The 14391-nt window shown below is 39.3% G+C and overlaps 2 protein-coding genes across 3 annotated transcripts in view; both read right to left on the bottom strand.

Annotated features, from left to right (window-relative positions):
* The window catches only part of LOC144634538 (polycystin-1-like protein 2), a 38377-nt gene that overhangs the window by 9307 nt on the left and 14679 nt on the right, over positions 1 to 14391 (bottom strand). For both annotated transcript variants that reach the window (XM_078493519.1, XM_078493518.1), the window contains exons 10-15: positions 4699 to 5273; positions 3880 to 4065; positions 3578 to 3703; positions 2509 to 2652; positions 2111 to 2362; positions 1029 to 1766 (exon numbers count right to left, since the gene is read on the bottom strand). In XM_078493519.1, the coding sequence (XP_078349645.1) occupies positions 1029 to 1766; positions 2111 to 2362; positions 2509 to 2652; positions 3578 to 3703; positions 3880 to 4065; positions 4699 to 5273 (2021 nt within the window). The remainder of the gene's footprint in view (positions 1 to 1028; positions 1767 to 2110; positions 2363 to 2508; positions 2653 to 3577; positions 3704 to 3879; positions 4066 to 4698; positions 5274 to 14391) is intronic.
* On the bottom strand, positions 9169 to 10903 carry LOC144634571 (uncharacterized). The gene has a single exon (XM_078493576.1). The coding sequence runs from the start codon at positions 10901 to 10903 to the stop codon at positions 9281 to 9283; it is 1623 nt and encodes a 540-aa protein (XP_078349702.1). The 3' UTR covers positions 9169 to 9280.

Here is a 14391-nt window from a genome sequence, read left to right as displayed (position 1 = left end):
AAACCTTCAAAAATAAAAGATGTACATGGATAAATGTAAATCAAGTTACGCGACTAAATCAAAATGCGTTTGTTTGGCCGCTTTGCAGTATTACACTGTCCCGGCCTTTGCCATACACTGAAATCGAATTTCATGCTTTTACGACTCTCAGAGATCTTAAGTTCTTCTTACAGCTAGAAAAATCATAAAATGGTTACATTGATATGGAAGTGATGATTCGCGAAATTTGTACATCATGATAAACAGTCTTCGCTCCTGTGTATGGTAGCTCGATAATAATTGCCTAGTTTCCAGCGTTCAAAAGGTCATCATTATATTGACGTGAGCATTTACACCCGTTTTTAGGAAAATCTGTCACTAAGTGCTTACAGTACAATGGAGTAACAGTCACTATTTCAAGTGCTTTTATTGCAAAATCTGTTTCAAGAGTCATCATCAAAATGGTGAAAAATCTGAAAGAAAACGATGTGAAGTTCTTCAACCCTTGTTGTAATGAACATGCTTTTTGTAAATCGTCACGCAATCTTGTCTAAATGTTTAATCGTTTCTGCTTTTACGGACAATACGGAAGAAGTAACATCAACTCCTGTTCATACTTTAAATTTTGTGAAGCATATAACATTTATGACTGTTTCGTTTTCATCCATAATCGTCCACGATGCCCCTAGCTTGCTATAAGCATTTTAAATTAAACTCCCGAACACAAACCTCTAACCAATTTTAACCGGCTTACGAAAACCGCGCAATCTGTATCACTATGCCATACGGCATTAGACTCATGTCACCCTTGGTGACCTATTTTTTCTCTAAGCCTTGACGTTTCTGTGATGGTTGTTGTGATTTAAAAGAAAGCACCACACGGATGTTCCTCCTAAAATTTAACCTAATTTATATGTATCTTCTCGTTATACGCCATAGTTGTTTTAACTGAGATTCTTTTTCTTAAAATTTGATCTTAATTTAAAGGTTTTCTTCATCAAAATTAAGATAATAACGGTGTTATTTCTTCTGAAAAATAACGGTGGTACCTTGCAGCCTTCTGTCAGCCATCTGTTCTTTTCATGTGACCAAAACCGACAGCTGAGTTCATCAGTTTCAATGGTATAGTTTAAGTCCATTCGTGGATCGTAAGGTGGGATGGTGTCAGTTTCATAAACTCCTAGAGGAGGTGGAGGGTCCTTCGTCTCGACACACGACCGCTTTTGTCTGTTAGTACTAAAACAAGACCTCCTCGTACGATGGGAATGGTTCCCGGAAGAAGAGTTTCTTGAGTAAAGGATCCCTAAATAATACACTCCAGGTTTTTTGAGAACTTCATTTGTCAGAAATAACTGGTGTGGATTGCGAATGCAGTTGTACTCTTCCTCGTCGTCCGTAAGAGTCACATTTTTTGTACACGAAGAAAAGTCTGGAATAGTGTTATTCTTGTCATGTTCTTCTAATGATGGTTTGCTTCCATATTTCACAAAAACATTTAAAGTTTCAGTTGCCGTTATTGTTATCAGGTAAGAGGTTTGTTCTTTGGTCACGTCTATCCTGTGATACTGCATCTTCCCTGGCTTTAGATACGATGCCGTTTTAACGGTTTTGGACTCAGTTTCAGGTGCTTCTTCACTAAGTTGAATACCTAACTGTATGTCCGTCGTAAGGTTTCGTACTGTTTGTACTTCACCTGACTCCCTCCTCAAATCAATTGTTAGTACACGTGATGTGATAAGATCTGCACTGGAGTCCCAGTAATAATAGTTGACAAGCGACGAAATGAACTGAAATGGAAGCAAGATACTGCTATTAAGAAAACCTTACTAAGAACTTACTTTATACATAATTTGATCAATTGATTCGAGTAAGAAAATTGAACAAAAAATATCATGAAACTGTAGACCTATTAGAGTAGCTACTGTCACTTAGCGTTGGGTTTTCAGGTAGCCATCTAAGAGATCTTGGTCAAAAACATGCATGGGTTCCCTCTAATTGTATTTGATCTAACGTTAAACTTTTGTGACGGCTGATCAAAAAATATCAACCAGTTACCATTTATATACTTAAGTATGGACTGGGTTAGTGATAGACGCCCTTTTTGGTGCGACCAACAGCCTTCATGTCATACCTCTACATCAACGAAGTTTCCAACTCCTGTTAAAGCCTCTTTCATATCGGCTGAGTCGGGTAACTGAACGGATCCTGATTCCAGAGCCAACCAGGATCCAGGTACTCCGGCAGGATGTTGTCTCACAGTTAATACATCAATGACTTCAGTATGAATTACTGTCGCTTTTTCACCGATAACTTTCTTGTTCGCCACGATCCTCAAAACCCTGCGAAGATGTCCCAAGGAAGTGAGAGTCTCACGACCAAGAGCCTGCAAAGTAAAAAGTCACCGATGAGTTATAAAAATAAAAAAAAATAAAATAGAACCCGTGAACGTGTCGTGATAGGCTCGTATGATTATGTCTTACATTCAGTTAGCAAACATATTTCGGACTTTCCAAAGCAGCTTTTACTTACAGATGAAACCTGGATGTGTTTACCCAGGGCATAAATCAGATTAGTCTGGGCTATCTGAGAATAAAGCACGTCCATAACATCTCCCCTGGAACTGTAAGTGGCCAGCAAATTTGTCATGTCCTGCAGCATCTCCTTAATAGATTTCTGCAAAACAAGAACAAATGTAATATAAAGAAATAATCATCGAAGTTACCTTATTACATGAAATTTTGACGTCACGTTAATTTAGCGATTTTGAAAAACCCGTATTTAGCGACACTTTAATTTAGCGATTTTTCGTAAATTTTGCAACATAAGTCACTTAATTTTAGCGATTTCACAAGCTGAAACTTTTTTGCGAATTAAGGTAAGGTATTCAAAACTTTTGCGAGGACAATAGAACATGTAAAAAAAATTATTAATCGTTCGTCTCATGATGTGCGTAGTCACTTGGTGATTCATATCACAAGTGACTACACTGTTGTTACGTCATAATCGACCGTAAAATAGCGTGATCGTGTGAAACGGATCAGATGGCGGAATTTCATATTATACTTTTAGCGATGATTTAAATTTAGCGACACTTAATTTTGGTGCAATTTAATTTAGCGATTTTTTGAAAAATCGCTAATATCGCTAAATTAAAGTGTCGCCAAAATTTCATGTAATAAGGTATGTCTGCATTTCTGAAGCCTGGTAAAAAAACATGATGACCACCGCGTTACCAATGCGATGCTCCACCAAGTATCTTTGAAGCCAGATCCAGTAATGTTATTTATGAGTTGAAATGTTCCTTAAAATAAACAGTGATGTTGATAAGAATCAGATTTGAAACTGAAAGACGTTACAACTTACACTATATGACTGGCTGCAATGGCGCGTTCTTGGCATACTTGGAAGTCTAAACCACAAGGTTTTCTGCGCTTCTGAGGTGACATTGAATAGTAACTGCTGATGACTGACTAAAATAGCTCAATGAAACCGATATAAGCATAGGTCGGTATGCACCTGGACTACTTTAATTCTTCTAAGAAATGATGGTCAATTTTAGAAGTGAGTGTGTTATGAATACAAGAATCAACTTACTGACCATAACTTCCTCTGTCAATTCTGTTGGATCGTCCATCGCAAGCGACATCATCGAAGAAATCTGGATGAGTGTTGCCAGGTCCCGTACATCTACTCTGCTTAGTTTCCTTAAAATAAAGCTTTTAACCTGGAAAACAATAGTTTCTGGTTGGAAGACTTGTAGTTATAATCTCCTTTGGTGTAACTAACGTCGTGATTTTGCCAAAACTTTACAAATCCGTTTGGAGAAGACAATTAAGAAAGTAGAGAAAGGAGTGTAGTTAAATGGACATAGTCTATCTGATGCGTTTAAGGGATTTATACCTGACTTCTCTCTTCTTTGCTCATAATCTTGCCCTTCTGTAGCTCCAAGGATTTCAAAACAGCAATGGCCAACTGAGTGGCCTGGTTCAGAGCTCCTCTATCAATGTGCGTAACAAAAGGGCCTTCCAAAAGACGGCGTGTTTCATCTGACCCTTCTAGAATGCTCATTGAAGGCCAAGAAAAAACCTGAAAATTGAAAACAAAGCCTGATGTTATTTCGTATGTCGTTTATCCAGTGAGCGATTTTTTCTACTGTCATTTTAAGGTGGGCAGATTTTTCTACTTTGCGTGGCATATATTACAGTAAAACCTCAAAAACTCTGCCACCGAAGTCAGTGACAGAGCATATCAGCACTGTATTAGAGAGGTTTTAGTAGCTCTGATAGCAGTATTTTAAAAGCCTTAAGAGACTCCAGCAGGGCCGTAACAAAAGGCTCTGGCCTCAGGTAGACTGTTTATAGTATACACTGGAGAGCAGCTGCATATTTGACACTATCCCATTTTAATAAACATTGCTATAAGAACAGTCAAAAGTACTGTCTAAATCGAACCGTCACGCGAATGCAACTTAGGTAGGGGCGAATCTACGATAACATATCGATAAGCTTTACAAATATAAGTTAACTTGCAAACCTTACTACAAAAAAGGCTAAGATTTTTTTAATATTTTATTAGTGTTAATAGTAAATAGTCACAAAAGTCACATAGTCACAAAATAATGCAAATGTGACAATGTCACGAACATCGACTGATGAAGTTAACACCACCTTCAAACACATTCATCTTAAAACATTATTACCCGGAATTGCATTTACAAACCTGGATGTCTAGTGAAGTGTTTGACTTGGAACCAGTAGAGCTTGTAACTGCGGCTTTGATTGTTAGAGAGTTATTTTTTAAAGGGTCACCTGGTGGTAACTTTATTTTTGTGTTTGTAGAGTATCCGTACCACAAAATGGTACTCAGGCCATCTGCTAAAGGAAGCATAAACTCGTAAACAAGTGGCTTGTTTGGATCGTCCCATTTGCTACAATCAAAAGTGAAATTTGTTTCGACAGCTACTCCTGATAATGGGTTCACGTTGCATATGAGCGTTTCTGTTGAATCGTCAGTTGTGACACTGATAGGCGTGCTCTGTTCTCCGCGTCCTTTTACAGTAAATCCGGATACAGAAACTTGGTAAGTTGTATTTCTCCGTAGGTTTGTAACAACCATTTCGCTCATGTTTGGTGATACGGTAAGGTTCCGTTCTACGCTTGAGTTCAGCACGACAATCAGACGATATCCCAAGATGATTCCGTTTTGTAAGTCAACCGGAATGGATCCCCAGTGAACTTTGATCGCAGTGGAACTTACATTGTATGCAAACACATTGTGTGGTGGAGCTCCTGGAACTAAATGTCATATGATCTTAGTGTTTAATATTATATGACTGAGAAAATACTTCATTGTGATAGGCTAGTTATTGTTTATTTGCCCTGCAGTGCAAATTGTTCCAGTCATATGCTCAGCATTGGTAATCGTATGAACGCGAGTTCCATTTAAGGATTTACACCACTCGTAATATTTGCACCGCGAGCATTAAGGCTCAAGCAAGTTTGAATATGCACAGATTGTTCATATCCTTTACTAAAAAAATCTGATGGCTGTACACATGGGCTAATGCAAACACGACAGCATGACAGGGAGTTTGGGAGAATTCGTAAGTTTGTGCGGCAGAGGTGTATAAAATACTTTCGAATTTCCCCAAACACACTTGAGTGTTTTTTTTTTGCATCAGCATAAATGTGATATTTCGTTTAAAAATAAATACAAATGATAGAAATAAATGGTAGAAATGGTATAAATGGTAGAAAAGCTGCCAAACGGAAAGAACGATTTAGAAGTATGCTTGCAGTAACTTAGTGAACTGTACTACTTTTTATGTTTGAAACGGTTAAGTATTATAAAATTGAACTTAGATTTACTATTACAACAAGCCATATTTGTAGCGATATCAAAATAATAAAACTATACTAGTTATAGCTACTAGTATTACTATTGCTCTACTGTATGGTCCAGTACCACTGCCTGTAATTTGCAAAAACTTCAACTCGATCAGAACTTCGCTGCTCGGATAATTAGTGGTACATATAAATTCGAGCATATAACTCCATCACCCAAGAATTTTTAAGGTGGCTTCCCGTAAAAAAGCAGCTTTACCTCCAAGACGCTGTTTTCGCTTTTAAGTGCATGACGGGCTGCGCCCGACCTATCTGACTTCAGAATTTGACAAAAGGCAACAAATATCAAGCAGAACCACAAGAAATCACAACAACTGAATACAGGGCACCCAACGGAATATTTCGTTAAAATATCTGTTCGGATGGAAGGTTGGCTAACAATTTCGGATTTTTCGCAGAAGGATCCCCTAAACTTTTCAAGGTTTTTCAGAAAACCAACAAGCTGCCCTAGAATTTTCGGCTCACGCTTTACAATGTCCCATAATTTTTGGATGTTTTTTTTGTCCGCTAAAATTTTCCCCCCTGTGGGTCGTATTTAGGTGCGACAGAGCGTATAATTTACACCCCCTGACGTTTTTGGTTATATTCGGATGGGCGTTTGTATTACCTAGTATTTTCGTATAAAGAAAAAACGTCCCCTAAAATTTTCTAATCAAATGATCGCTACTCCGTGTCCTTGAACTTTCGACAAGACCCATCAGGATAGCTAAAACTTTCGGATGAGAAAAAAAAAGCCCCCTGGAACTTTCGAAAAGACCAAAGTTCTTCTTAAATATCCGAACAGATAAATATTTTTTAGGGCAGCTCCAAATTAACCAAACAGGCTTCTCAAGCATAGAGAAATCCATTTTAGACACTTTTAACGAATTTAGAAAAGATTCGGCCGTTGGGTGCCCCTGTAAATATTCACCTGTGCAAAACCACTGCTGGCCAGAGGTCTTTTTATTACAGAATAGTAAAGCTATGGAACTCTTTAGACAAAGACTTAAAACTATGCGAGAGTCATGCAAATTTTTAGAAAACACTGAAGACAAAGCTTCTCAGCGAGCTCTTAAATTAATTTTTTTTTCTTATTTCTTTCATTTTTCTTTCTTTTTCTTTCTATTTTTAATGTATAACTAGTGTACATATTTTACATTTTATTTCACTTCATGTATTGTATTGTTCACTGAAAAACCTTTTGAGGAGTGTACAATAAAATTTTTTCTTTTCTTATCTAATAGTCCCTGAAAAGTTAGGAAGTGCGAGCGAGATCGATGCAAGGTGTCGTAGGATTAATAAAAGTTTGACACACATCTCCTATTACACAATTCCTGAGGAAGAAATATATGAATTAGTCCACCGACCCAAGTGCTCAGGCAGGATCCACTTTCGTGTGTACTTTCAGTCATGTATGGTGACGCACAGCACTGGCAGTAGTTATGCAAAACGTTTAACGCCAGGCTACTCCCCCTGTTGCGTGACACACAAAGTTTCGCGCAGGCCTTCATGATATTGGTTTCAAGTTGCAAGTCGTACCGGAAGTCACAGCAGTAAAATTAGACTGATAAGAGTATCGTGTCAATTCGAGTGAACTTTTTACAAATTTTCCCTTGAAAAGCAGAGTATTTTACTGTTTCAATTAACTTAAAGATATCACTTGTTTGAAATCCTGCCTTGCGCCTGGTCAAATATCAAGCGCAAATCAACGAGGCCGCATTAGTTCGAGGAACATATTGAACTCCACTGCGCATCCTGAATCTGCTATTTGCGCATAACCACAATTCCTTCAGGCTCACTCGCTGCGGCAGCAATTAATACATAGAAGATAACCAATACATAGAACATAATTGGTCTTCGCCATGAAAAACCCACGTGTGTTGACTGGGACACTTATATCCAGAAATCAAGTCTGCGTTCAAATCCCTCACCCCCTATCCCGGGCCCCCTATGAGGTTGGAACAAATTTCCCACCCCCGGGAAGACTTAAATTATAAAATTCCCTTTCCCTCGGGAAGGCAAAGGCAACAAATGTACGGAGTATGCCCGGGAGGGATGTTGAACCTTCGATGTGACTGATACATTACTATGGAAAAGAAAATACAAGTTTGGAAATGATCCACACATCAGCTGATAACAAGCCGAGTGCCTTCACCTGCAGCTGGGCACCTCAACAACAACATGCAACGACGGGTTTCCCTCGAAACTAAAAGCTAAGTTTTAAGTCTAATTACAAAAACAAAGCAAGTGCAGTCAATAGAAACACTGAACTTTATTTATGTCAGACCATCTATTCGCTGTTTTCACCGTTCCCATAATACATCTTGTTTACCCCCCCCCCCCCCCAAAGTTTTGCATAAGCATTGTTTTCAATTTCTCTTGGGATTCACAGTGACGTACAATCGTCCCAAGAGAAATTGAAAACAATGCTTATGCCAAAAGTTTGGGGGGTAAGCAAGATGTATTATGGGATCGTGAAAAAAGCGAATACAAGTGTTCACTTATCAATTACATTACTTGTTATTTTTTCTAAAAAATAATATATTGTACAGTGTAAATAAATTTTAACGTGCGCAAGCGGTTAGATCTAAAATACCCTGGAATTCTCTTGATAATTAGTATCCATAAAGTTAAAAGCTCCGAGCATGTGAGTTTCGGTTTTAGTCGCCACGGGGGCGCGTTTCTTTCGAAACGAAGCTATCGCTCTTTTGCACAAAACAAATCTTACAATATAGTCTAAAATACTCTTAGGAAGGTGTTTAATGTATATATACTGTGCAGACAAATAATAAAGTATCAAATAAGAGAAATGAATCAGTGTTGTTCTTTCTACAACGAAATAAAATCAAAGCATTTAAAAAATGAAAGCTTCACTTTAGTCAGTTAACAAGTCTATATTTTTCCGTATAAGTTGCTTACTTTCGTTATCATACAAAATACGGATGTCGATGTCGATTTGTAGTTTGGCTGAAGTCTTTGATTTTCAATCATCTTATGAGATAGATATGTCTTTGAGGAAAGGGAGATAAACCTACACGGAGACCTTTTTGTCTGGTAACTATTTTTCGGTATTATAATCAGTTATCAGTGAAGAATGGCACAGAGGATCAATTATTTTATAATCAGAACAAATAACGCCTTTTAGTAGCTACTTATATTGGAAATCTGCGCATCTGATTGGTTCTTCACTGTTTTCTTTTTGCTGTCAGAACATGATCGTGCGCCCTTCTCTTGAAAGGGAAAATTTATTCGCGATGCTTGACCAGAGAATACATTCAAATGTAGGTTTTGGCCGGACTTCAATCATTTGGAGTGTCTACTAACTGAATTAGACTACTCGCCCTCGTCTTCTATGAGCGATCATCAACTCTGCCGCGCCACCTTGACTATTCGCCTCTTGCTTCTTTCGCCGTGTCATCTTACGTAAAAGGCATTTTACATGGTTGTTGTGTAAAGTTAGCTTGATTGAAGAGCTCATGCACAACCGCTAAAAGGTTGCTGCTTAGAAATAGTGCCAGTGGCACAGTGTTCACAAGCGCGACTAGGGTGTGCCTCTTCCACCGTCTCCGCCAAACGGCCATGACAGGCATATTCTGATAGCGAGTCTCGATCGCCAGAGACATGCTGTTGAAAAACCACTCAATCACCAGCGGAACTGAAGTATGAACAGCAAAAGACTGTACCAACTCTAAGAATGGGCTGTGCTCGATGTAAATCAACTGATATAAGAATAAAACACCGTTAACAGCAACTATAGCTGCAGATTCAGACAACATGCTCATGATAGCGATATCAGCCATTAGTCTCTCGCGGCGAGGAGTACGAAAACTTCCCCAAGGAGCTGACTTTCTTTTGCAAAGCATATGACAAATGTGATCGATCACAACCATGGTGCTGCGTTCTATGACTTCTGCAGCGCCGTGAATTATTCCAAGAACAGCGATCGACTGCAAACTGCCAAGATCCGCTTGTAAAACTCGAAAAACAACGGCTGCTCCATAATACAATGGCGCTAATAAAACATACGAATATCCTGGGTGGGAAATGTTCCATAACCTCTGAGCGCAAATTCGCGAGACCGGTTTAAGTAAAACTCCAGTTAGAGGCGCAAACACAGCAATTAAGAGCTTGCCTTCTCTGTCTCGTTTGATATATTCTGGGTAGATAAAATGGGTAAAGACAAGACCAAGAATAACAGTTAGAAAAAATGGCGCTGCCAACTGGAGGAACAATGAAATCTTCCGTTTCAACTGTGTACAGAATCGTCTTGCTAAAAGATGGACTTGAAAACCGAAACTAGTTACAAACACAACGTTTAATGGAATCTTTTCTAACAGAGAAAGCTTGGAGAAAGATATCCCCAGAGCCTGAAGACTGACACGATATAAAGCATCCAAACTGTACCCAATACAGTAGGCCAGAATCAGTTTCCTTTTCAGTCCTTTTAACTGGTAAAGGCGAAAAAGGAGCAGCGCATTTGAAAAAAAATAGTTGTAGAGAAAAATGTAAGCTATCACAGTCGAACATGTCCGCGTCCACTGCACGGCTACCGGAATTAATTTCCTTGGCGAGTAAAATTCACAGAGGTTGACAGTTTTGTAACTGAGATAAGAGATAAGCATATGTACTGCACCTGTAATGATAGCGGCTAGTAGTGAAATCAAGGCTCCAATGTACATTGATTGCCAAACTGTGCGGTAAACGGAGGGTCGAAGCCGCTTCCAAGCCGTTCCTCTATCGACTTGTTCTTGATTCGCTGTTGTTTCGACCTCGTCAGTTGAGCACGCATCTATAACCTGGACATCAAGACGACTAGTCGCTTGATAACGTGTGTTAGTGACTTCTCCTCTGTCGCTGTATTCTTGGTAAATAAGCTCATCAACAGGTTGATAATACCATTCTCGACCTGTGCTTTCCAGAGGACAGTATCCAAAAGACTCCGCCGTGTATTCAGGTTCTTCTGGGTTGTAATGATCAGTCACACTTCGCGTAAAACTGAACAGCACATGTCCAAAAACCTCTAACAGAGTACTGCTACTCATTTTATTTGCTTTACCGCGATTGTATTGAACTATAAAGGATGTAGACGCTGCTAATGACTGAAATTTCGCTGCGAATGACAAAAGTGAAAAATCCTCCCTGTACATGAAAATATATAATTTAGTCAAAAACGAACCTTCTTGCAAACAAAGAAATCAAAATATCCCGCAAGGAACTTGTTGCATAAATAATTTTTTACTGCTGAAACCACATCATGGAATTGTTAAAGAACGAAAAATTCGTCGCCTCTTTCGAATTTATGCATCAGTATCAACTTTAAGAATTTTGTAGAATACTCTGACTTTATTTGTGAACATTACACTGCGGAAAAGTGTCCACAATTAGTACATCTCAGTAGAAGGGTTTTTTCCCTTCACCTACAGATTTCGACAATTCAATTTGATTGGGTCATAGTAGATTAGTAATTATGATTGGGTTTAGTTTGCAATGTTTCGTCGGCGTCGAAAGCGAAAGGCTTGGAGTTTAAATCAAACTCCCATTATAAGGGACACCTTCCGTAGCAGCGGGTTAGAACTGAGTTATTTTAAGTTGCTAATTCTTATTCGCTGAGACTTCATTTTTAGGCCGTCAGTAATAACGTTGCGTGACACACAAAGTTTCGCGCAGGCCTTCACGATGTCGGTTTCAAGTTGCAAGTCACACTGGAAGTCACAGCAGTAAAAATTAGACTGAAGAGAGTATCGAGTCGATTCGAGTAAACTTTTTAACAAATTTTCCCTTGAAAAGCAGAGTATTTTACTGTTTCAGTTTACTTAAAGATATCACTTGTTTGAAATCCTGCATCGCGTCTGGTCTCATATCAAAGCGCAAATCAACGAGGCCGCATTAGTTCGAGGAACACATTGAACTTCACTGCGCATCCTGAATCTTCCATTTGCGCATAACCACAATTCCTTGCGCCTTTGATCTAACCGCCGACCACGATTCCTTGCGTTTCGTAAGAAAAGTAATACGACCTGATACGGATCGTAAAAATCATCACTCCAATTGTACGGTTCGTACGGTTGGTACGAGTCGTGAAACAATGGGTTTACAAGTCGTACAGTTGGTGAAGTGCATATGATTAGTGAGACTTAGTATGACTTAGTATGATTACTGTGAGACATAGTGGGTCCTAACAGTGCTACGATTCGTACGAATCGTACGAATCGTACGAGTCGTCAAACAATGAGTTTACGAGTCGTACAGTTGGTGAAGTACATATGATTAGTGAGACATAGTGGGTCTTAACAGTGCTACGAGTCGAACGAATCGTACGGTTCGTACGAGTCGTCAAACAATGAGTTTACGAGTCGTACAGTTGGTGAAGGGCATACGATTAGTGGGACATAGTGGGTCCAAACAGTGCTACGAATCGTACGAATCGTACGGTTCGTACGAGTCGTCAAACAATAAGTTTACGAGTCGTACAGTTGTTGAAGTGCATATGATTAGTGAGACTTAGTATGAGTAGTGAAACATAGTGGGTCCTAACAGTGCTACGATTGACACGATTCGTACGAATCGTACGGTTCGTGCGAATCGTGCGGTTCGTGCGAGTCGTCAAACAATGAGTTTACGAGTCGTACAGTTGGTGAAGTACATATGATTAGTGAGACATAGTGGGTCTTAACAGTGCTACGAGTCGAACGAATCGTACGGTTCGTACGAGTCGTCAAACAATAAGTTTACGAGTCGTACAGTTGGTGAAGGGCATATGATTAGTGGGACATAGTGGGTCCTAACAGTGCTACGATTCGTACGAGTCGTACGGTTCGTACGAGTCGTGAAACAATAAGTTTACGAGTCGTACAGTTGTTGAAGTGCATATGATTAGTGGGACATTAAGTGGGTCCTAACAGTGCTACGAATCGTACGAATCGTCGTCAAACAATAAGTTTACGAGTCGTACAGTTGTTGAAGTGCATATGATTAGTGAGACATAGTGGGTCCTAACAGTGCTACGATTCGTACGAGTCGTACGGTTCGTACGAGTCGTCAAACAATGAGTTTACGAGTCGTACAGTTGGTGAAGGGCATTTGATTAGTGGGACATAGTGGGTCCTAACAGTGCTACGATTCGTACGAGTCGTACGGTTCGTACGAGTCGTTAAACAATGAGTTTACGAGTCGTACAGTTGGCGAAGGGCATATGATTAGTGGGACATAGTGGGTCCTAACAGTGCTAAGAATCGTACGAATCGTACGGTTTGTACGAGTCGTCAAACAATGAGTTTACGAGTCGTACAGTTGTTGAAGTGCATATGATTAGTGGGACATAGTGGGTCCTAACAGTGCTACGAATCGTACGAATCGTACGGTTTGTACGAGTCGTCAAACAATGAGTTTACGAGTCGTACAGTTGGTGAAGGGCATATGATTAGTGGGACATAGTGGGTCCTAACAGTGCTACGATTCGTACGAGTCGTACGGTTCGTACGAGTCGTGAAACAATGAGTTTACGAGTCGTACAGTTGTTGAAGTGCATATGATTAGTGAGACTTCGTATGATTAGTGAAACATAGTGGGTCCTAACAGTGCTACGATTGACACGAGTTTACGAGTCGTACAGTTGGTGAAGTACATATGATTAGTGAGACATAGTGGGTCTTAACAGTGCTACGAGTCGAACGAATCGTACGGTTCGTACGAGTCGTCACACAATGAGTTTACGAGTCGTACAGTTGGTGAAGGGCATATGATTAGTGGGACATAGTGGGTCCTAACAGTGCTACGATTCGTACGAGTCGTACGGTTCGTACGAGTCGTGAAACAATAAGTTTACGAGTCGTACAGTTGTTGAAGTGCATATGATTAGTGAGACTTAGTATGACTTAGTATGATTACTGTGAGACATAGTGGGTCCTAACAGTGCTACGAATCGTACGAATCGTACGGTTCGTACGAGTCGTCAAACAATGAGTTTACGAGTCGTACAGTTGGTGAAGGGCATATGATTAGGGACCGGTCATTATTTATGTAGAGGGGGGGAGGGAAAAAAGAAGGGGGGGTCAAGGCTATTTCAGAGTGGTAAGAGGGGGGGGGCTAAATTTTTTTATAAAGAAGTTTAGGGGGGGATCAGCAGTTTGAGGTGGGTAAAACAGTAAAATAGAAGAGTGCAAACACTATAAGTGAAACAGTGACGCTAAATTGTACAATTTTATGCTATTTCTATTGTTTTCTTTTGTTTAAACTCCACTAATTATGTACAACTTTTATAGTGATTTGTATTTTACAGAAATACTGTTTGCACTCTAAACTCCATTGTTATCTCAAATTTTAGTTAAATATTAAAAGAATCCAGACCTATCTGCTTTAATATCTGGTTTGACTGAAATTATTTATTTTTACAAAATGATTATCACTGCAATAGCCCAAGAAGTAATAAAACATGATATAACAACAAGAAAGTAGTTCTTTTACACTTAGGGAAAATCATTGGAAAAGATTATATTTTGCATGGTTATTACATTTGTGTTCACCATGAGAG

Source organism: Oculina patagonica, chromosome 13 (genome assembly GCF_052425735.1).
Source record: "Oculina patagonica isolate OP01 chromosome 13, crgOcupat, whole genome shotgun sequence".
NCBI classification, from domain to species: Eukaryota; Metazoa; Cnidaria; class Anthozoa; order Scleractinia; family Oculinidae; genus Oculina; species Oculina patagonica.
The sequence above is the reverse complement of the archived record's forward strand: the minus strand, read 5'-3'. Positions and strand labels throughout refer to the sequence as shown.

What these genes read in the sequence shown, in the direction of transcription:
- LOC144634571 (XM_078493576.1), bottom strand. Translation starts at nt 10,903, where the DNA reads ATGAGTAGCAGTACTCTGTTAGAGGTTTTTGGACATGTGCTGTTCAGT.